The sequence below is a fragment of the Anolis carolinensis genome, unplaced genomic scaffold, assembly GCF_035594765.1.
Source record: "Anolis carolinensis isolate JA03-04 unplaced genomic scaffold, rAnoCar3.1.pri scaffold_7, whole genome shotgun sequence".
Taxonomy (NCBI): domain Eukaryota; kingdom Metazoa; phylum Chordata; class Lepidosauria; order Squamata; family Dactyloidae; genus Anolis; species Anolis carolinensis.
The window spans coordinates 25,415,759-25,438,225 of record NW_026943818.1 but is presented as its reverse complement, the minus strand read 5'-3'; the positions used below and the strand labels follow the sequence as shown (position 1 = coordinate 25,438,225).

The 22,467-nt window shown below is 45.5% G+C and overlaps 1 protein-coding gene across 2 annotated transcripts; it reads right to left on the bottom strand.

Annotated features, from left to right (window-relative positions):
• Positions 1-13,206: 13,206 nt before the first annotated feature.
• Positions 13,207-21,478, bottom strand: LOC134293068 (uncharacterized). 2 transcript variants are annotated; one of them, XR_010000120.1, is made up of 3 exons: positions 21,063-21,472; positions 17,027-17,485; positions 13,207-15,752 (listed from the first exon to the last, which is right to left on the bottom strand). XR_010000120.1 is itself a non-coding variant. In XM_062959512.1 (2 exons), exons 1-2 carry the CDS (start codon positions 21,473-21,475, stop codon positions 17,290-17,292), a joined length of 609 nt encoding a protein of 202 aa, XP_062815582.1. In that variant the 5' UTR covers positions 21,476-21,478; the 3' UTR covers positions 16,130-17,289. The 2 variants fall into 2 exon arrangements, 1 of the variants encoding a protein (XP_062815582.1); XM_062959512.1 differs by lacking the exon at positions 13,207-15,752 and having other exon boundaries at positions 16,130-17,485; positions 21,063-21,478.
• Positions 21,479-22,467: the final 989 nt, after the last annotated feature.

The window sequence follows — 22,467 nt, the reverse complement described above, 5'->3', positions numbered from 1 at the left end:
GTTCATACTACAACGCCTATTTTGTTCATTGTGGATGTTGCTTTCATTGCAAGTGGTTACTTCTGTAAAGCCCAGTACATAACATTGTGATCATTGTGGACCCTTATTTCATTGCAACTCTTCATTCTGTAAAGCCCAGCACATAGCATTTTGTTCATTGTGGATACTGCTTTCATTGCAAGTTGTTCATTCTGTAAACCCACTGCATGGCATTATGTTCCTTGTGGATCCTCCTTTTTGCAAGGGGTTCATTCTATTAAGCCATTAATACTTACCATTAATACATTACATTTCATTGCAAGTGGTTAATTCTGTAAAGCCCAGTACATAGCATTGTGATCATTAGGGACCCTTCTTTCATTGCAAGTGGTTGCTTCTGTAAAGCCCAGTTCAAAGCATTATGTTCATTTGTGGATCTTGCTTTTATTGCAAGAAGTTCATTCTGTAAAGCCCAGAACATAGCATTTTGTTCATTGTGGATCCTGCTTTCATTGCACCTGGTTCATTCTGTAAAGGCCAGTACGTAGCATGTGATCATTATGGACCCTTCTCTCATTGCTAGTGGTTGATTCTGTAAACCCCAGTACGTAGCATTGTGACCTTTGTGGAACCTTATTTCATTGCAACTGGTACAATCTTCAAAGCCCATTAAATACCGTCGTGATCATTCTGGACCCATATTTCATTGCAATTGGTTAATTCTGTTAAGCCCAGTACATAGCATTGTGATCATTGTGGACCCTTATTTCATTGCAAGTGGTCAATTCTGTAAAGCCCAGTATATAGGATTATGTTCCTTATGGTCCCTTATTTCATTGCAACTAGTTCATTCTGCAGCCTCCCTCCCACACTCCACGCCGGTGAGTTGATAAGAACGGAGGGGAACTTGCCAAACTCCAGAAACACCTTGGAGGAAGAGGACAGTGGAGCTTACTTTAAGGGACCATCCTGCCTTTGGCTACAGCTCTGCAGCCTCCCTCCCTCCCTCACTTCACCTTGGAATGAATAAGAACAGAGGGGAAAGAACTTTGTATAGCTTCTGTCCTATTGAGCTGCTGCCTGCTGAGCACTTTAAAAACCAGAAGTTTGTCAAACACTTTGGGGGTACAGTGTTGTCGTCATTAAAGCACTTTTAAGTGTAGAAGGGGCACCAATAAGCACTTTCCAGTAGAACTGAACTGCTGCACTGCACTTTATGAACTAAACTGCTTACCACCTATATTACATCAAATATTTATTATGATAACATCAAATACCTATTGCTGGACCCTCCTTTGGACTTGAATTAAGCACTATAGTACTTTGGCACTGAGATTGTTATAACCACAGTCAACATCTGTAGTAATCAAGGTGTTTTAGTAGCTAGGGTATTAATTAAGGGTCAGGGAGGCTAATAGGAGGGTGGGAAGGAGGGCAGTGGTTAGAGGCTATTGGGCCAGTGCAATTACCATCCACAGATAACAATACAAACAACACTGAAGCACTGGAGCACTTTTATAGGGGTTGGGGTAAAGAAATTAACATCCCAACTCCTTATGCTTAGTATACTACTGCTTCCAATCAGAACATCAATATAACCCTCAAAGGTGGTAGGAGTAGGAAGCAGGGGTAATATGATCCTCGTGTGTGAAAGTGAGTCTACCACTATGGTAGACCATGTAGGGAGAGGGTGTGCATTTAGCAGCTGGGGGGGGGGCATCGAAGTTATCCAGGGGAGGGGGAGATACGGGAAAGGGAGGCATAACTTAATTCGGCCTGGGGTGAGAAATAGAGTGCTTGTAAGATGTAAAACGGCCTCCTGACATAGTAAAGTTCGGTGCCCAGGTTGGCGGACCCTCCGATCTGAAGGTGGTGCTGCTGAACGCCAGGTCTGTCAACGGTAAAGCTGCAATCATCCAGGACCTCATTCTGGATGAGTGGGCAGACTTGGCATGCATAACAGAGACCTGGTTGGACGAGGCTGGGGGAGTTAACCTCACCCAGCTTTGTCCACCAGGATATACCGTGCAGCACCAACCAAGATCTGGAGGGAGGGGAGGAGGGGTTGCAGTGGTCTATAAGGAGTCCATCCCCCTGACCAGGTGCCCCATCCCGCAGTCTACCTTGTTTGAGTGTGCTCATCTAAGGTAGGGAGTCGGGACAGTTTAGGGATTCTGCTAGTGTACCGACCACCCCGCTGCACTACAGTCTCCCTGCCTGAGCTAGCTGGGGTGGTCTCGGGCCTGGCTTTGGAGTCCCAACGGCTCATTGTGCTGGGGGACCTCAATGTCCATGCCGAGACCACACCTTCTGGTGCGGCTCAGGACTTCATGGCCGCCATGGCAACCATGGGGCTGTCCCAATTAGTATCTGGCCCTACCCACAGAGCGGGGCACACAGTTGACTTGGTTTTCTGCCAGGGATGGGAGGAAGGTGGCAGTGTGGAGGAGCTCACCATCGCTCCATTGCCATGGACTGACCATCACCTGATCAGGTTTAGACTCACTGCATCCCCCAACCTCCGCAGGGGTGGTGGACCTAAAATGGTCCGCCCCAGGAGGCTTATGGATCCGGATGGATTCCTGACGGCTCTTGGGGAATTCCCCGCCACCTCAGCTGGTGATTCTGTTGATGCTCTGGTCACCCTCTGGAACAAGGAGGCAGCTAGGGCAATAGACACAATCGCTCCAGAGCGTCCCCTCTCGAGTACCCGAGCTAAACCATCTCCTTGGTTTACTGAGGAGTTGGCAGTGATGAAGCGAAAAAAGAGGGAACTAGAGGGCGTGTGGCCTTCGCAGCCGAGCGGGCCAAACCGAACACGGCTGTGTTCCTATCTTAGGGCATATGCCGCGGCAATAGATGGTGCAAAGAACGTTTTCTTTGCAGCTAATATTGTGTCGGCAAAGAACCGTCCGGCGGAACTGTTCCGAGTTGTCAGAGGTTTGCTATATCCCGTCCCTCAAGACGGGATCCCTGACAACTCGGCAGCCCGCTGTGAAGCATTTGCTCGGTTCTTTGTGGACAAAGTCGCTTTGATCCGTTCTGGCTTTGACACCATATTAACGGCAGTCTCCGAGGATGTAACACGAGCACCTGCTTGTCCTATTTTGATGGATTCATTTCAATTGGTTCAGCCTGAGGACGTGGACAAGTTGCTTGAAGAGGTGAGGGCTACCACATGCATCCTAGACCCCTGCCCATCCTGGCTGGTGAGAGAAGCCAGAGGGGGATTGGCCGAGTGGGTGAAGGTGGTGGTGAATGCCTCCCTTCGGGAAGGCATATTTCCAGCGAGCCTGAAATTGGCTGTAATCAAACCGCTGTTGAAGAAGCCATCACTGGACCCCACTCAATTGGAGAACTTTCGGCCTATTTCCAATCTCCCCTTTTTGGGCAAGGTCGTGGAACGTGTGGTGGCCGCACAACTCCAGGGATTCTTGGTAGATACCGATTTTCTGGATCCGGCACAGTCTGGCTTCAGGCCGGGGCATGGTACCGAGACAGCCTTGGTCGCCTTAGTCGATGATCTACGCCGGGAACTGGACAGGGGGAGTGTGTCCCTGCTGGTTCTGCTGGACCTCTCAGCGGCCTTCGATACCGTCGATCACGGTATCCTTCTGGGGCGCCTCGCTGGGATGGGGCTCGGAGGCACTGTTTTGCAGTGGCTCCGGTCCTTCCTGGAGGGTCGTTCCCGGATGGTGTCATTGGGGGACACCTGCTTGGCCCCACAACCATTGACTTGTGGGGTCCCGCAGGGTTCAGTACTGTCCCCCATGTTGTTCAACATCTACATGAAGCCACTGGGAGAGATTATCCGGAGTTTCGGGGTCCGGTGTCATCTGTACGCAGATGATGTCCAGCTCTGTCACTCCTTCCCACCTGTCACTAAGGAGGCTGTTCAGGTCCTGAACCAGTGTCTGGCCGCTGTGTCAGACTGGATGAGGGCCAACAAATTGAAACTGAATCCAGACAAGACAGAGGTCCTCCTGGTCAGTCGTAGGGCCGAACAGGGAATAGGGTTACAGCCTGTGTTGGACGGGATCGCACTCCCCTTGAAGACACAGATTCGTAGTCATCGCTGAGCCTGGAACCCCAGGTCTCGGCGGTGGCCAGGGGAGCCTTCGCACAACTAAGACTTGTGCGTGAGCTGCGCCCGTTCCTTGGGAGGTCTGACTTGGCCACGGTGGTCTACGCTCTGGTTACAGCTCATTTGGACTACTGCAACGCCTTCTACGTGGGGTTGCCTTTGAAGACGGCCCGGAAGCTCCAACTAGTACAACGGGCGGCAGCCAGATTAATAACTGGGGCAGCTTACAGGGAGCGTACCACCCCCTTGTTAAGCCAGCTCCACTGGCTGCCGATATGCTACCAAGCCCAATTCAAAGTGCTGGTCTTGACCTATAAAGCCCTAAACGGTTCTGGCCCAATCTACTTGTCCGAACGTATCTTCTCCTATGAGCCAGGAAGATCCCTAAGGTCATCTGGTGAGGCCCTGCTCTCGGTCCCGCCTGCCTCACAGGCACGGCTGGTGGGAACGAGAGACAGGGCCTTCTCGGTGGTGGCTCCCCGGCTGTGGAACACCCTCCCCAGAGAAATACGACACGCTCCAACCCTTCTGAGTTTTAGAAAAGCCCTGAAAACATGGCTATGTGCCCAGGCTTTCGAAGATTAAATGGTAAAGACGACCCTGGACTGATTTACAGCTACAGCACGAGGATTTTGGAGGAATGGATTTTAATCATATGTTTTATATTTTTATATTGCTTTAATTGTTTTATTGGATTTTCATTGCTGTTTTAATTATGTGTAGGCATTGAATTGTTGCCAATTTGTACGCCGCCCTGAGTCCCTTCGGGTGAGAAGGGCGGGATATGAATGTTGTAAATAAATAAATAAAATAAATAAAGCCGAGTACATAGCATTGTGTTCATTATGTACGCTTAATTCATTGCAACTGGTTCATACTACAACGCCCATTTTGTTCATTGTGGATGTTGCTTTCATTGCAAGTGGTTACTTCTGTAAAGCCCAGTACATAGCATTGTGATCATTGTGGACCCTTATTTCATTGCAACTGGTTCATTCTGTAAACCCAGTGCATGGCATTATGTTCCTTGTGGATCCTCCTTTCATTGCAAGGGGTTCATTCTATAAAGCCCAATACTTGCCATTGTGCTAATTATGGACCCTTGTTTCATTGCTAGTGGTTGATTCTGTAAAGCCCAGTACGTAGCATTGTGACCTTAGTGGAACCTTATTTCTTTGCAACTAGTTCAATCTTCAAAGCCCATTAAATACCATTGTGATCATTGTGGACCCTTATTTCTTTGCAACTGGTTCATTCTGTAAAGCCCAGTACATAGCATTGTGATCATTAGGGACCCTTCTTTCATTGCAAGTGGTTTCTTCCGTAAAGCCCAGTTCAAAGCATTATGTTCATTTGTGGATCTTGCTTTCATTGCAAGTTCATTCTGTAAAGACCAGTACATCGCATTTTGTTCATTGTGGATCCTGCTTTCATTGCAACTGGTTCATTCTGTAAACCCAGTGCATGGCATTATGTTCCTTGTGGATCCTCCTTTCATTGCAAGGGGTTCATTCTATAAAGCCCAGTACTTACCATTGTGCTAATTATGGACCCTTGTTTCATTGCTAGTGGTTGATTCTGTAAAGCCCAGTACGTAGCATTGTGACCTTTGTGGAACCTTATTTCATTGCAACTGGTTCAATCTTCAAAGCCCATTAAATACCATTGTGATAATTGTGGACCCTTATTTCTTTGCAACTGGTTCATTCTGTAAAGCCCAGTACATAGGATTGTGCTAATTGTGGACCCTTATTGGTTAATTCTGTAAAGCCCAGTACATAGCATTGTGATCGTTAGGGACCCTTCTTTCATTGCAAGTGGTTTCTTCCGTAAAGCCCAGTTTAAAGCATTATGTTCATTTGTGGATCTTGCTTTCATTGCAAGTGGTTACTTCTGTAAAGCCCAGTACATAGCATTGTGATCATTGTGGACCCTTATTTCATTGCAACTGGTTCATTCTGTAAACCCAGTGCATGACATTATGTTCCTTGTGGATCCTCCTTTCATTGCAAGGGGTTCATTCTATAAAGCCCAGTACTTACCATTGTGCTAATTATGGACCCTTGTTTCATTGCTAGTGGTTCATTCTGTAAAGCCCAGTACATAGCATTGTGATCGTTAGGGACCCTTCTTTCATTGCAAGTGGTTTCTTCCGTAAAGCCCAGTTTAAAGCATTATGTTCATTTGTGGATCTTGCTTTCATTGCAAGTGGTTACTTCTGTAAAGCCCAGTACATAGCATTGTGATCATTGTGGACCCTTATTTCATTGCAACTGGTTCATTCTGTAAACCCAGTGCATGACATTATGTTCCTTGTGGATCCTCCTTTCATTGCAAGGGGTTCATTCTATAAAGCCCAGTACTTACCATTGTGCTAATTATGGACCCTTGTTTCATTGCTAGTGGTTCATTCTGTAAAGCCCAGTACATAGCATTGTGACCTTTGTGGACCCTTATTTCATTGCAATTGGTTAATTCTGTAAAGCCCAGTACGTAGCATTGTGATCATTGTGGACCCTTATTTCTTTGCAATTGTTCATTCTGTAAAGCCCAGTACATAGGATTGTGCTCATTGTGGACCCTTATTTCATTGCAAGTGGTTAATTCTGTAAAGCCCAGTACGTAGCATTGTGATCATTAGGGACCCTTCTTTCATTGCAAATGGCTTCTTCCGTAAAGCCCAGTTCAAAGCATTATGTTCATTTGTGGATCTTGCTTTCATTGCAAGAGGTTCATTCTGTAAAGACCAGTACATAGCATTTTGTTCATTCTGGATCCTGCTTTCATTGCAACTGGTTCATTCTGTAAAGCCCAGTACTTACCATTGTGCTAATTGTGGAACCTTATTTCATTGTAACTGGTTCATTCTGTAAAGCCCAGTACGTAGCATGTGATCATTATGGACCCTTCTCTCATTGCTAGTGGTTGATTCTGTAAAGCCCAGTACGTAGCATTGTGACCTTTGTGGAACCTTATTTCATTGCAACTGGTTCAATCTTCAAAGCCCATTAAATACCGTCCTGATCATTGTGGACCCTTATTTCATTGCAATTGGTTAATTCTGTAAAGCCCAGTACATAGCATTGTGATCATTGTGGACCCTTATTTCATTGCAAGTGGTCAATTCTGTAAAGCCCAGTATATAGGATTATGTTCCTTATGGACCCTTATTTCATTGCAACTAGTTCATTCTGTAAAGCCCAGTACATAGCATTGTGTTCATTATGTACGCTTAATTCATTGCGACTGGTTCATACTACAACGCCCATTTTGTTCATTGTGGATTTGCTTTCATTGCAAGTGGTTCATTCTGTAAACCCAGTGCATGGCATTATGTTCCTTGTGGATCCTCCTTTCATTGCAAGGGGTTCATTCTATAAAGCCCAGTACTTACCATTGTGCTAACGTTCAAAAGCAGAACCTTAAGGCCGGGGGGTCTGTCCTGAAGACTACCACACCTATTCCTCTCCAGGGTCGCAAAAACTCTGTTGCGCTTCTCCCTGGGTCGCAAGTGACCGCTCTTCCTCTTCCTCCTTCCCCACACCACCTCGATGGTGCCCCACCCGTGGGAACCCTCTTCCCGCTGATGGATTGGCTGATTAAGATTGCCTTCTAAAGGGGTTAGTCAACTGTCCTGGGATTGGGAGCCCCCAAAAGTATTTGTTTGTTTAAGGAAGGAACCCATCTCCATTTGTGGGAGAGAGAGGTAATCATCTGACATGACGTCATCTGACATTGAAAGGGGGCTAAACAAAGGTAATGTCTGTGGGCGGGATTGGGAGGTGGAACTGGCACAACTTAAAATTGGGGAGGGGGTCTCAAAGTGGAACTCTGAAAGGGGGGCCAGCGAGCATTCAACCCCGTTGTTTGATATTATTAGATCTTGTGTATCGGAGTTCAGCCCGCTAACCAAGGGGCGAATCAATGGATCTACTAATACCCTTCTAAGAGTGATGCCCCGCAGTTGTAATTTGGGCCCAAGTGAGAACAATTCCTCCACTAACAATCTGTCTTCCAGTCCAATAAGAAGACATGAGGAGCGGTCCCGGGAGTGGCAATCTCTACGAAGCCAGTCAATGGTTATGGCTGGCATCTGTTCTTTGTCAGCGCTTGCTCTGTGTCTGGAGATGTCAAAGATCGGAGATCATGACATCATTATTTTACAGAATCTTCTCTTTGGCCCATTTATATAGGGGCTCTCACATACCAGAGGGTCACTGAGGTTTTATGGCTGGCCCCTTTTATGGCTGGCATCTGTTTTTTGTCAGCGCTTGCTCTGTGTCCAGAGATGTCAAAGATCGGAGATCATGACATCATTATTGCACAGAATACCAGAATCTTCTCTGTAGCCCATTTATATAGGGGCTCTCACATACCAGAGGGTAATTGAGGTTTTATGGCTGGCCCGTTTTATGGCTGGCATCTGTTCTTTGTCAGCGCTTGCTCTGTGTCCGGAGATGTCAAAGATCGGAGATCAGGACAGCCACGAAATAGCCCTTCCTCCTCACGGGACCACCGTTGCTGGCATCCTCGTAGCCATAAAGTCACAATTTCCGTTATGGAGTTATTCTCAAGGCCCGTCCGTCTCTTTTTCTCTCTGTCCGTCTCTCAGGGAACTAGGAAATGACACATTGGGGGCAACAATACGGACTACCGCCGGGTGCCCTTGGACGAGGACTTGGGCCGCCATCCCCAGCTGGTAAGCCCAGCCCAGCTTCCGGTTCACGTTATACTATGTGACACCATTTTTGTTCCTGGGTTGCAAATGTCATTTCCTAATTGGTTCTGCCATTAAAAAAACATGGGAAAAGCTGATTCAACTGCATAAAAAAGGCACTGAATGTTTGCCTTATACAGTAGAGTCTCACTTATCCGACATAAACGGGACAGCAGAACATTGGATAAGCGAAAATGATTCAGGAAAAGCCTATTAAACACCAAATTTCATTATGATTTTACAAATTAAGCACCAAAACATCATGTTTTACAACAAATCAACAGAAAAAGCAGTTCAATACACGGTAGCGTACGTAGTAATAGCTGTATTTACGAATTTAGCACCAAAACTTCACAGTGTATTGAAATATCAACTACAAAAACACTGACTACTAAAAGGCAAACTGCGGTGGATAATACAGAATGTCGGATAAGTGACGGTTGGATAAGTGAGACTCTACTGTATATGCAAATAAAATAGATGATGATTAATATTGTATTGCCGAAGGCATTCATGGCCAGAATCATGGGTTGCTGTGTTCATGGCCAGAATCATGGCTGCCTGGCCATGTTCCAGAAGCAGCATTCTCTCCTGACGTTTCGCCCACATCTGTGCCAGGCGTGTTCAGAAGTTGTGCCTCCAACGGACACAAGTCCTTTCTTTCTACCACCCTGGACCTTATGCAGAACGGGGTGGGGGTGGGGAACTGGGCCAGATGCACGGGGCACAAGGGAGGGTTCGCAGGGCATTTCCGTCCGTCTGTCCATCCGACCCGCCTCTGCTTTTCTCCCCTTTTCCTCCAGAATCGCAGCAATTCGGACGTCATCTCCATCGACTGCAGCGTGAACCTGGCGGCCAATGGAGAGGTCAGCTTCCTCTTGTCCGGCAACCTTTGGATGAAGTCGTTGACAGCGGTAAGGGCCTCCAAAGCTGACAGGCAGGGCTCTCCAGGCCCAAGAGGGTCATAGGGTCACACAGTTGGAAGGGAACCCAAAGGCCATCCAGTCCAGCCCCCCATCAGGCAGGAAAAGCCCAACCCAAAGTGAGTCTCCAGGGCAGCAGAAAATGAGTCTCCAGGGCAGCAGAAAGTGAGTCGCCAAGGCAGCAGAAAGTGAGTCTCCAAGGCAGCAAAAGTGAGTCTCCAGGGCAGCAGAAAGTGAGCCTCCAGGGCAGCAGAAAGTGAGTCTCCAGGGCAGCAGAAAGTGAGCCTCCAGGGCAGCAGAAAGTGAGCCTCCAGGGCCGCAGAAAGTGAGCCTCCAGGGCCGCAGAAAGTGAGCCTCCAGGGCAGCAGAAAGTGAGCCTCCGGGGCAGCAGAAAGTGAGCCTCCGGGGCAGCAGAAAGTGAGCCTCCAGGGCAGCAGAAAGTGAGCCTCCAGGGCAGCAGAAAGTGAGCCTCCAGGGCCGCAGAAATTGAGCCTCCAGGGCCGCAGAAATTGAGCCTCCAGGGCAGCAGAAAGTGAGCCTCCGGGGCAGCAGAAAGTGAGCCTCCAGGGCAGCAGAAAGTGAGCCTCCAGGGCAGCAGAAAGTGAGTCTCCAGGGCAGCAGAAAGTGAGCCTCCAGGGCAGCAGAAAGTGAGCCTCCAGGGCCGCAGAAAGTGAGCCTCCAGGGCCGCAGAAAGTGAGCCTCCGGGGCAGCAGAAAGTGAGCCTCCGGGGCAGCAGAAAGTGAGTCTCCAGGGCAGCAGAAAGTGAGCCTCCAGGGCAGCAGAAAGTGAGCCTCCAGGGCCGCAGAAATTGAGCCTCCAGGGCAGCAGAAAGTGAGCCTCCGGGGCAGCAGAAAGTGAGCCTCCGGGGCAGCAGAAAGTGAGCCTCCAGGGCAGCAGAAAGTGAGCCTCCAGGGCAGCAGAAAGTGAGTCTCCAGGGCAGCAGAAAGTGAGCCTCCAGGGCCGCAGAAAGTGAGTCCCAGGGCAGCAGAAAGTGAGCCTCCAGGGCAGCAGAAAGTGAGTCTCCAGGGCAGCAGAAAGTGAGCCTCCAGGGCAGCAGAAAGTGAGCCTCCGGGGCAGCAGAAAGTGAGCCTCCGGGGCAGCAGAAAGTGAGCCTCCGGGGCAGCAGAAAGTGAGCCTCCAAGGCAGCCGAGTCTCCAAGGCAGCAGAAAGTGAGTCTCCAGGGCAGCAGTGTCTCCAGGGCAGCAGAATCAACGCTAAGAATCAGTGCCTCCTCTGGTGGTAAAACCTAGTTTCCCACAAAGTGGTCAGAAAAGAACACCCCTTCTCCCGGAGCATGGCTTTTATCATTTCCCAAAACGGAAGGGAGTCATGCCAGGTCGGACTCTCCCTCTTTTCCTTTCCAGATGAGATTCAAGTCCCTGAGGCTCGTGATCCATGCCACTCTGCAAAGAGGCTTCCGCAGCGCCTTCGTCTTCCGAGAAGAGGATCCCAGCCAGCAGGTGAGCGGGGCCTTGCCCGGAGGACGGATGACACCCCGACTCCAGGCATGTTGCAACTGACCTGGAACTTCCACAGTAGTTACACCTGGGATTCACCTTGCAATGAGGGCTGGGAGTCTGGATCTTGAAGGAGTGCTGAACTCCCTCCCCAGATCCATCCCGACAAGTACAGAGCATTGAATTAACCATTAAACAATGGCCAACAGTTTCCGTAAAACCATTCATACCCTGGGGCTCCTTGGCTGAGTATTTACCCACCAGATTCAGGCCTTTGGGGCTCAGGCGCCTCTCTGTAGGAATTCACATTATTGTCACCCCAGAGCAGCCATGGTCTCAGGCAGTGATGGCCAACCTTTGACACGCGTGTCAGCACTGACACGCCTAGCCATTTTTGCTGAGACGCTGGTGTGATTTGGTCCGGTGGTTTTGTTGTTTACTCCATAGGAATTATTATATATATATATATATATATATATATATATATATATATATATATACAGTAGAGTCTCGCTTATCCAACGTAAACGGGCCGGCAGAATGTTGGATAAGTGAATATGTTGGATAATAAGGAGAGACTAAGAAAAAGCCTATTAAACATCAAATTAGGTTATGACTTTACAAATTAAGTTCCAAAACATCATGTTATACAATGAATTTTAGAGGAAAAAGTAGTTCAATATACAGTAATGCTATGTAGTAATTACTGTATTTACGAATTTAGCACCAAAATATCACGATGTATTGAAAACATTGACTACAAAAATGCGTTGGATAATCCAGAACGTTGGATAAGCGAGTGTTGGATAAGTGAGACTCTACTGTATATGGCATGTTCGATCAATGAAAAAAATGTTTCAATTCTTGTTTCTAAAGTAGGGGGCGTTGGCGCTTCGATATAGAAAGTATTTCCGATTTTTTCACCCAAAAATTTCGGATATTTCCAAAAATTCATAATGATTCTAAATGTTTCTAAAATGGGGGACGCGCATGCGCAATCGCTACACACCGGGCTTGTATGGCAATCTTCTATGTGGACGCAGAGGACGTTAGCCCCCACCTTTGCATCCATCGTGGATGCTTCTGATTGGCTGTGGAGCGGCAGCCATGTTAGGCTGTGCTAAGCTCCCATTCAAGGCAGGTTGCAGAAACAAAAAATATTTTAAAAAATATTTTTAAAAAATTTTTTTTGGGGGGGGAATTAACGAAACATTAAGAGACAATTAGAGAATGGGCCAACAATGGTTCGAATTACATTGCTGGTTGCGCTGTGAGACAATGTCTTGGAATGCGTATCAAAAAGCGAGAACAATCCGAAATAATTCCGATATACGATTCAAAACGATTTTTTGGACATGTCTAATACACACACACACACACATACTAGCTGTGCCCGGCCACGCTTTGCTGTGGCGAAGTCTGGTGGTATGGGAAATAAAGTATTGAGGAACTGGTGGTAGTTAAGGTAAAGGGTAAAGGTTTTACCTTACATTAAGTCCATTATAAATGGGTTGTGTAGCTGTGTGGAAGGGCCTTGAGTCTACACTGCCATATAATCCAGTTAAAATCAGATAATCTGTATTTTATAGGCAGTGTGGAGTGAGGCCTAACTCTGCCTGTCCCCTGGGCTGAGTGGGTTGCTAGGAGACCAAGTGGGTCTCCTTCTAACTGGCAGCAATTGGATTAAAACAATTATTCCTCTCCCTCTAATTAGGACTTTATTTTTCTTTTCTTTTTGTTGTATGAACATAGAGGCATGGATGAGGGGTTGTGCTGCCAAGTTTAGTGTTTTTGGGATGTGTAGTTTTGTTGTTTTGTCCTAGGCCAAAATTTCATTACCCTTTTTATATATATATATATATATATATATATATATATATATATATATAATTCTATTATTCTATTATTATTGTAGTATATTATCATATTATTACTATTATATTACTATTATATTATTTATTATTCATGACTACATTGAAACTAGAATAGAGAGAAATCAGCGTGGAAACTGCAAGAGGTACCATAGATTGTTGTACATGGAAATAATGGTAGTAAATAGTTTTTGATTTATTAAATACAGTTATATATTACAATTATATATTTTTGTTATTTAAACTATACATATTGCAAAATTACGGGTTTTTTTCTCAAAGTGACACACCACCCAAGTCATGCTAGGGTGAATTTTGACATACCAAGCACAAAAGGTTGCCCATCATTGGTCTAAGGGAAACTTCAACAAATACGGAACATTTTCTGCAACTTGGTCATTTAATTCAGTCCAGGTATACGCTTGCTCTGTGCAATAATGTTTTTATTGAGTATCGTGTTTAAATGTATTTATTTTTTCTAATTTGGAATTTTTTATTATTATGAATATGTTATCCTCATTTTATACTTTTGATATTAAGTGCAGTAGTTGTGACATTGAATGTTTGCCGTTTATATGTATGTTAGAAATAAATTATTATTATTATTATTATTATTGACACAACGACATTGTATACCACAGCAAACAAGATAGATATGCTGGATTTCGTATCACAAACTCACAAGTCGAACACTTCCCAAGCGTCTAGGACTGTGTGATGTATTTTCGGATGATGCGTGCAGATCCCAGTAGGGTGGCCTTTTTATTATTGTTGTTGTTATTATTATTATTATTATTAATTACAGTGTGTAACAAAATTTGGAAAATATTCTGTTCCTGGTTCGAAAGTGTTATTCCAGTTTAATTGTGCAGTCCTTACTTGGAAAGGAATTGTTCTACTCAAGAAATTTTGTTTTTGTGGCTGTCGCGAACTAGGTTGAATTGGTTGAGACTTGAATGAGATGTTCATTGAAAAACGATGGCAAAATTTGGCAAAGCAGGATGTCCTGCAAATGCAAAGTTTTGGCAGTTGTATAAACTTTTGCCATGTTTTTATAATGGAACCAATTAGGCAATGACATTTCTAGCCCAGGAGCAAAACTCGTGTTGCGTAGTGTGATTAGGTATGAATGAGGAATTGGTCTGTCATGGAAAAGGTGTGTATGTGATGTGGGAGAAAAGGGCTCTGTCTTTAATTCGTATCTTGCAGGCAACAGAGTAATGCACCACGCATTACGGCACACTTTTTGCCTCCAAGTTTCCTTAAGCAGAGAAAGTGGGAGACTGGTGCCCTCTCCCGGCATTCAGCAGAAGTCCTTTCCAATGGAATAAAGAAGGAAATACAGAATAGCAAGGCAGTCAGATCAACTCACTCTGCCCATCTATCTGGCAAAAACCAGTGCAGGTGGTCCCGGTGGTGATGGGCACATTGGGTGCCATGCCAAAAGATCTCAGCCGGCATTTGGAAACAATAGACATTGACAAAATTACGATCTGCCAACTGCAAAAGGTCACCCTACTGGGATCTGCACGCATCATCCGAAAATACATCACACAGTCCTAGACACTTCGGAAGTGTTCAACTTGTGATTTTGTGATACGAAATCCAGCATGTCTATCTTGTTTGCTGTGTAATAATAATAATAATAATAATAATAATAACAACAATAACCTTATTTTTATACCCCGCCTCTATCTCCCCAAAGGGGACTCAGGGCGGCTTACATGGGGCCAAGCCCGAATAAAAACAATAGCAATATAAAACACAACAATAGACAAGAGACATGCACAATTATAAAAATTTAAACATTACCCGATAAAAATAAATGGCAAAAACTAATAAAAACATGGATTAAAACGGAGAGGTTGTAAAAGTAGACTGGGTAATGTGCACCATATAAATATGGTAAACACGAGGTGACTGAGAAAGTGCTGCAAATTCTTGGAAGTGCAAATTGGGATGGGAGTAGACCCTGCTGTGTCTATATCAAGCTGACAAAAGCAAAAAAGTGCAAACCGGTACAAAAATGGTCACGGATACAGGACTGTTATGGGGATGAGCAATCTTTATCCATAGGCCTGAGTGAAGAGCCAGGTGTTCAAGCTCTTTCTGAATGCAACCAGCCACATCCAAGGTTTTAGCGTGGTGAGATGCATTCCACACTGGGCATGCGCACTCAGCAGCAGAGAAGCAACGCGCAAGGGCAGAGATTGGTCTTCACTGGGTCTGGATGCGGTCCCAGGTGGTGCCAGTCTGCTTTCGTATGGTATTATTTCTAGCACCCACTATTTGCTTGATATTCAAGCAGTGCTCCTTGTAAGTCTGAACATAGTCAGATCAGCTTAAGACAAACCAGACGCTGTTGCTGCTTCCATTTCTTCTTCTTCTTCTTGGTCTTCCCTCATCCCTTTCTTTCAATATTCCTTGGTCGTAACTCACGTCTGCCTTGTCTACCGCTCTTGCAGATCATGTTTGAAATCTCCAAGGTGGAGGACTCCCAGGTGCCCACCTGGATCATCATCGGGAGCACCTTGGGTGGCCTCTTGCTGCTGGGGCTGTTGGTGCTGGCGCTCTGGAAGGTAGGGTGCCCTCGGTCCTTGCATCTGCCTCTGTCTGTCTGTCTGATGACACACACAACTAGGAACACTGCTCTCGGGTGGAAGATGGATCCTGGGAAGATACAGTCCAGTCCGACCCCAGTATTTGGCATAGTTGAGTCTCCTTGTGGAGAGAAAAAGTGAGGTAGAAATAAGCATAGTAACAATAATATTTGGGGCGAAAATCATATTTTTTGCATCTTCTCACTGATTGCGGGTGGCCAGTTTTAAGTTCCTGGGCGCTACATTGTGAACCAGGACCTGACCTGGGGCAGTGTTCACAGTGTGGCCACATCGGTGAAGAGATTATATCCTTATCTGAGAAGTTTAAGGAACCAACTGTTGAATGAAAAACTGCTGGCGACTTCCTACCGTTGTGTTATCTTGCTCTAACCTATTGCATCTACATCTGGTTTGCCAATTACACAGTGGCCGATAGGAAGGAAGGCGCCCTAGAGGGTTACCTGTCACTCCTGCCCAGAGAATGATAAATCATCATCATCATCATCATCATAACACTTTATTTTTCCATCCCACCACCATCTCCCCGAAGGGACTTGGGGCGGCTCACATGGGGCCAAGCACAAAACAGAAACAAAATGTGACAAGTTAAAACCGATATGGTTAGTAGCCAGCTGCAATAAATCATAACTGACATGAGATCGAAGCTCGGGTCAGATTGAGCTCCTGACCATTTAATAGCCTAGCTCACTGTTGACCTAAGGAGCTTGAAAGACAGTTGCATCTATCGAGTAGAAAAATTAGGTACCACTTTATGCAGGGAGGCTAATATAACAAAGTTACGACACCACAAAAAACAGCAGCGTGTGGAAAGGAATGAGGAAGTACTCCATCAAGGACTGGGTGTCATAAGTGGTTAATGAAGCGGCAGCTCCCCCTGTGGCCGGAATTGAGTGTACTCTCATGAAGCTGGAAAATGTTAAATGGCCTTTGTGTCTGTCTATAATAATAATAATAATAATAATAATTTTATTTTTATACCCCGCCCCATCTCCCCGAAGGGACTCAGGGCGGCTTACATGGGGCCAAGCCCAGACATCAGGCAATATAAAAACATAGCAATAAAACAAGTCAATCAACAATAAAACAAATCATAAAACAAATGAGGTCACATACAATAAATATACGGATAAAATCCTGCGTTGGCTCCAAAAAGAACTGGGCCAAAAGTGCAAGTAGTGTCAGTATCATCAGGGAGAGGTAGATACCAGAGCTGTTGTTCCCATTAAAGTGCTGGGAAACACTTGAGAAACACGTGTCTCTATATGTCGTATGTCTAATGGCACTGAATGCTTTGCCATGTGCAATGTGATCCGCCCGGAGTCCCCTTTGGGGTGAGAAAGAAGGGCGGGATATAAACATTGTAAACAAACAAACCAATGTCTAAATGTCCAGCCGCCTCTCTCTGGATGCAGCCCTGACCCCTCTGCCTTTGTGTCCTTTTCCGCACGTCTGCAGCTGGGCTTCTTCAAGAGTGCTGACCGCAAGCGAGGGGCTGATCCGGGCCAGAGCGGCAAGGACTGAGGCTCCACTTCTCCGCCAAGGGACTCGCTCGGTGACCCCTCGCTGCTGCCCGGTGTGGTGGTCCGACCCCCGGCTTGGCTTCCCTCCTCCCATCATCGATACCAGGCCAAGGCTCTTCACACTGGGTCCCCCGTTTCCTTCTGCTTCAGACACTGGATGCACACAGAGCAGACTCCAAAGGGAGACCCGTCCCTCCGTCCCCAAAGTGACCAGGTGCCTTGCGAGGCGGCCCCGAGACCCCTTGACCTCTCAGCAATGCAAAGACGCCCCTCCTGCCCGGGACACACTCCTTTCCGGAGGAAGTCGTCACATCTACAAGGAGAAAAGGAGAGAGAAGTCAGAGGAAGTGCCACAGAGAAGGAAATGCTCAGAAGGGGTTCTCCACTCCACATGAATGATCCTGCAGAAAGCGGACTCCACTTCACGGTGGCTGGATGTCTCTGCAAAGGGAGCTTTCCTCCCACAACTCATAGCATTTGCCCCCAAATTTGTGATGCTCTGGCATCACATCTCGCAGCGTGCAAGCGGCACGGCTCTTGTGGATAGGCCTGGAGGGAGGAACCCAAGAGCGATGCAAGGCGGGAGAATGTCCTAAGGAAAAGGCAGGATCATGACACAAGTCAATCAACAGCAGAGCAAAGCGTGTTTCGCCTCCAGACCCAGAAGGTTCCACAGCTGACCAAGGACCAAAGCCAAGGACCGGGTGCAGGAGACGTGTCCCTGTTGATTGACACCCATCACCTTTCCCACCTCGGCCTCTTTCCCAGTTGTTTCTCTTCACAAGGCACAGCAATGGGACTTCAATCCCCTCCTTCTATGGATGCACTGAACACAAAGGCACCTCCACCCCATTGTGAACACCTTAACACAAACCTTCTGTCTTCAGCTGTATGTACTTATTCTGAATCTGAAAAGAACCCGTTTGAAGTGTTTGCCTGCAAGTTGTGCAATTTCCAAAACCAACCAAGACAAGGAACAAACTGTATTATATGTATACTAGCTGTGCCCAGCCACACGTTGCTGTGGCTAGGACTTTATTTTTCTTTTCTTTTTGTTGTATGAACGTAGAGGCGTGGATGAGAGGTTGTGCTGTCAATTTTCGAGGTTGTGGGGTGTTTAGTTTAGTTGTTTTGTCCGGTGCCATGATTCCATTACCCTTTTATATATATAGATAGTTGTCTATGATGACAAGGTATTGATTTGGCCTTTTTTCCTCTTCTGCATAGTAGTAATTTATGCCGTTATTGTTAATAGGAATGACTGGAAATGAGATATCTGTTCAGCTGAATGCAGTCACGTATGTAAAAATGCTGCAGCCATAAGATCTTTCTTAAGGAAATTAAAACTTTTAAAAAACGGATGTGTTTTGTGTTGTCAAAGGCTCGCCTGGAAGGAGCGACGGATGTGCCATTTCAAGGGGAACCTTCATCCCTTTCATTCCCACTCACGAGATATTCAAGGGAAGGAATGTCCCTCGTGAGAGTTACCGGGAAGCCTGGGAGATGCCTTCTGGGAATACGGCCACGCTTGGAAAAAGGAACTCTTGCGGGATGCGGAAGGGCAAAAGTGGGGTGCAAAGAGGGTCTGAGGGAGAGGGGGAGGGGAGGGAGGGAAAGGAAGGAAGGAAGGAAGGAAGGAGGGAGGGAGGAAGGAGGGAGAAAGGAAGGGAGGGAGGGAGAAAGAGGAAGGGAAAAGAAGGAAGGAAGAAAGGACTCTGAGGATATTAAAAAGCTTCAGTATTAAAAAAAAAACTCCAAATCAGAACAGTAAATAAGGAGCAACACTCTGAAAACAGAAGAATTCCAGACATGAATCAATCAGGAGCAGCTAATGACTCTGAACAAAGGATTCCCCCAGGCCAGGATATGAAGCTTGAAAGGCCATTTAATGCTAATCAAGGGGATTAATTACAACATTCACACTGGCCTCCAACAGACAAAGAGTTCCTTCCCCCATCCTGGACCTTCCACAGATATACAGTAGAGTCTCACTAATCCAAGCCTCGCTTATCCAAGCCTCTGGATAATCCAAGCCATTTTTGTAGTCAATGTTTTCAATATATCGTGATATTTTGGTGCTAAATTTGTAAATACAGTAATTACAACATAACATTACTACGTATTGAACTACTTTTTCTGTCAAATTTGTTGTATAACATGAAGTTTTGGTGCTTAATTTGTAAAATCATAACCTAATTTGATGTTTAATAGGCTTTTCCTTAATGCCTAATTATTATCAAAGTTATTCGCTTATCCAAGCTTCTGCCGGCCCATTTAGCTTGGATAAGTGAGACTCTACTGTATAAACCTTCCTTGCTTAGTTTCTCCATAGACCTCACAACCTCTGAGGATGCCTGCCATAGATGTGGGTGAAACGTCAGGAGAGAATACTTCTGGAACATGGCTATACAGCCCGGAAATATACACAACCACCCTGCAATTTGTTGTCGAAGGCAATTCCGGTCATGAAAGCCTTCAACAACACACCTTCATTACCTAACTTAAAATACAGTAGAGTCTCACTTATCCAACATTCGCTTATACAGTGTTCTGGATTATCCAACGCAGTCTGCCTTTTAGTAGTCAATGCTTTCAATACATTGTGATATTTTGGTGCCAAATTCGTAAATACAGTAATTACTACATAGCATTACTGTGTACTGAACTGCTTTTTCTGTCAAATTTGTTGAAAAATATGATGTTTTGGTGCTTAATTTGTAAAATCATAACCTAATTTGATGTTTAATAGGCTTTTCCTTAATCGCTCCTTATTATCCAAGATATTCGCTTATCCAAGCTTCTGCCAGCCCGTTTATGTTGGATAAGTGAGACTCTACTGTATTATTATTATTATTCCACCCTACTGGGATCTGCGCGCATCATCCGAAAATACATCACACAGTCCTAGACACTTGGGAAGTGTTTGCCTTGTGATTTTGTGATACGAAATCCAGCATGTCTTTCTTGTTTGCTGTGTCATACAATAATAATAATAATAATAATAATAATAATTAACATCACACGGTCCTAGACACTTGGGAAGTGTTCGACTTGTGATTTTTTGATAAGAAATCCTAATAATAATAATAATAATAATAATAATAATAATAATAATAAACATCACACAGTACTAGACACTTGGGGAGTGTTTGTGAATTTGTGATACGAAATCCAGCATGTCTATCTTGTTTGCTGTGTCATACAATAATAATAATAATAATAATAATAATAATAATAATAATAAAAAATATCACACAGTCCTAGACACTTGGGAAGTGTTTGACTTGTGATTTTGTGATACGAAATCCGGCATATCTATCTTGTTTGCTGTGTCATAAAACAATAATAATACAGTAGAGTCTCACTTATCCAACACTCGCTTATCCAATGTTCTGGATTATCCAACGCATTTTTGTAGTCAATGTTTTCAATACATCATGATATTTTGGTGCTAAATTCGTAAATACAGTAATTACTACACAGAATTACTGCTTATTTAACTACTTTTTCTGTCAAATTTGTTATTAAACATGATGTTTTGGTGCTTGATTTGTAAAATCATAACCTAATTTGATGTGTAATAGGCTTTTCCTTAATCCCTCCTTATTATCCAACATATTCACTTATCCAACATTCTGCTGGCCCGTTTATGTTGGATAAGTGAGACTCTACTGTAATAATAAACATCACACAGTCCTAGACACTTGGGAAGTGTTTGTGATTTTGTGATACGAAATCCAGCATTTCTATCTTGTTTGCTGTGTCATACAATAAAATAACAATAAAACTTTATTTTCCTGAGGCCCACCTGACACATAGCCCCCCCCCCCGCGTCACAATCCCCTCTGGCAGGGAAACAGCCCCTCCCTGCCCGGACCCCCATTTCTCACCCAGCCATGGCTGATGAGAGAAGCGGACAGTGCAGGCGCCCTATGTGGGCCCTCAGCGAGCACCGGGAGGCGGCGGCGGAGGCGAGGCGGGCGGCCCTGAGGGCCCAGAAAGAACAGGCCCGAGAGGCCCGGCCCGCCCCCCGCCTCCTCCGAGCCAGGCTCTTCCCCGCCCTGGGGGACCGCGAGGGCGGCGGCGGGGCCGGGCCGGGCCTGCAGGCCGGAGTCAGGCAGAAGCAAGGCCGCCTCCAGCCTCTCCTGGCTTGGCCCGACATGGACGGCCCGCTGCCTAGCCTGGGAGGGAGTAGGCCTTCCGGAAGGGCCAGGCCCCGCCCACAGGGCAAGCTCCGCCCCCTCCTGCTGCCCGCCCACATCCGGGGACCAAACCAGGAGGAGCTGCACTTCCTGCCCCGCATCCTGACGCCATAATAATGATCATGAAGGTGATAATACTCACCACAACAGCAACAGCAACAACAGCAACAACAACAACAGCAACAACAAGACTCTACAGAGACTCCAAGGGCCAGCCCTTCTTCTTCCATTAGGGACGCATCCCCAGGAGTCTTCAAACATATCCATCTAGCTTCACCATAATAATAATGATGATGATGAAGATGAAGACACTAACAACAACAATAATAATGAGGCTCTGCTCATTATAAACAGTAGAGTCTCACTTATCCAACACTCGCTTATCCAATGTTCTGGATTATCCAACGCAGTCTGCCTCCCGCCTGGATCCGCAACTGGATTGGACAGGACTTATAGAATAACCACAGGTTATTCAAAAATACATAAAACAACTTGTGATGCAATCGAAAGTTTTTATTTTTTTCCATATAATTTTTATTAAAGGTTTTTTATTTTAAAAAATTACATCTTGTGTATTACGTCTGAATTCAGACTCCCAGGAATTCAGACTCCCTAACCTGGGGGGGGGGGGGGGGGGTAGACTTCCAATCTTCTTTCTTCTGTACTGTATTTTATCTTATCCTTTCAGTTCTTCCGTTAGTTAATCTTCAAAGTCGGACCAGTCTGTTTCTTTCATCACCTTTCCATTACTTCGTTTTAGCAAATAGGTTAATTTGTCCATATTTGTAATATCCATTAATTTCCCCAACCACATGGCTTTTGTGGGGCAGACAGGGCTCTTCCAATTTTTAGCTGTCACTATTCTTGCTGCTGTCACAGCATATGTATACATTTTTATCTTATTCTCTTTTCCCTTTGGAGACTCTATTCTATCATAATTTTGCATGTCGTAAAGTCCTAATAGGTAATATTCTGGTTTACAATCAAAGTCAATTTTGAGGATTTTTTTGCATTCTGTGTGAATTACGTTCCAATAATTTTTAATTTCCAATTTTTAATTCCACCATACATGGAAATATGATCCTATCTGTTC

Excerpts from the sequence above, each read along its gene's own strand:
- LOC134293068 (XM_062959512.1), bottom strand. The coding sequence starts at position 21,475 with ATGCGGGGCAGGAAGTGCAGCTCCTCCTGGTTTGGTCCCCGGATGTGG. Across the intron at positions 17,486-21,062 it reads CTCTCATCAGCCATGGCTGG|ATGTGACGACTTCCTCCGGA; the intron begins GTGAGAAATGGG and ends TTCTCCTTGTAG.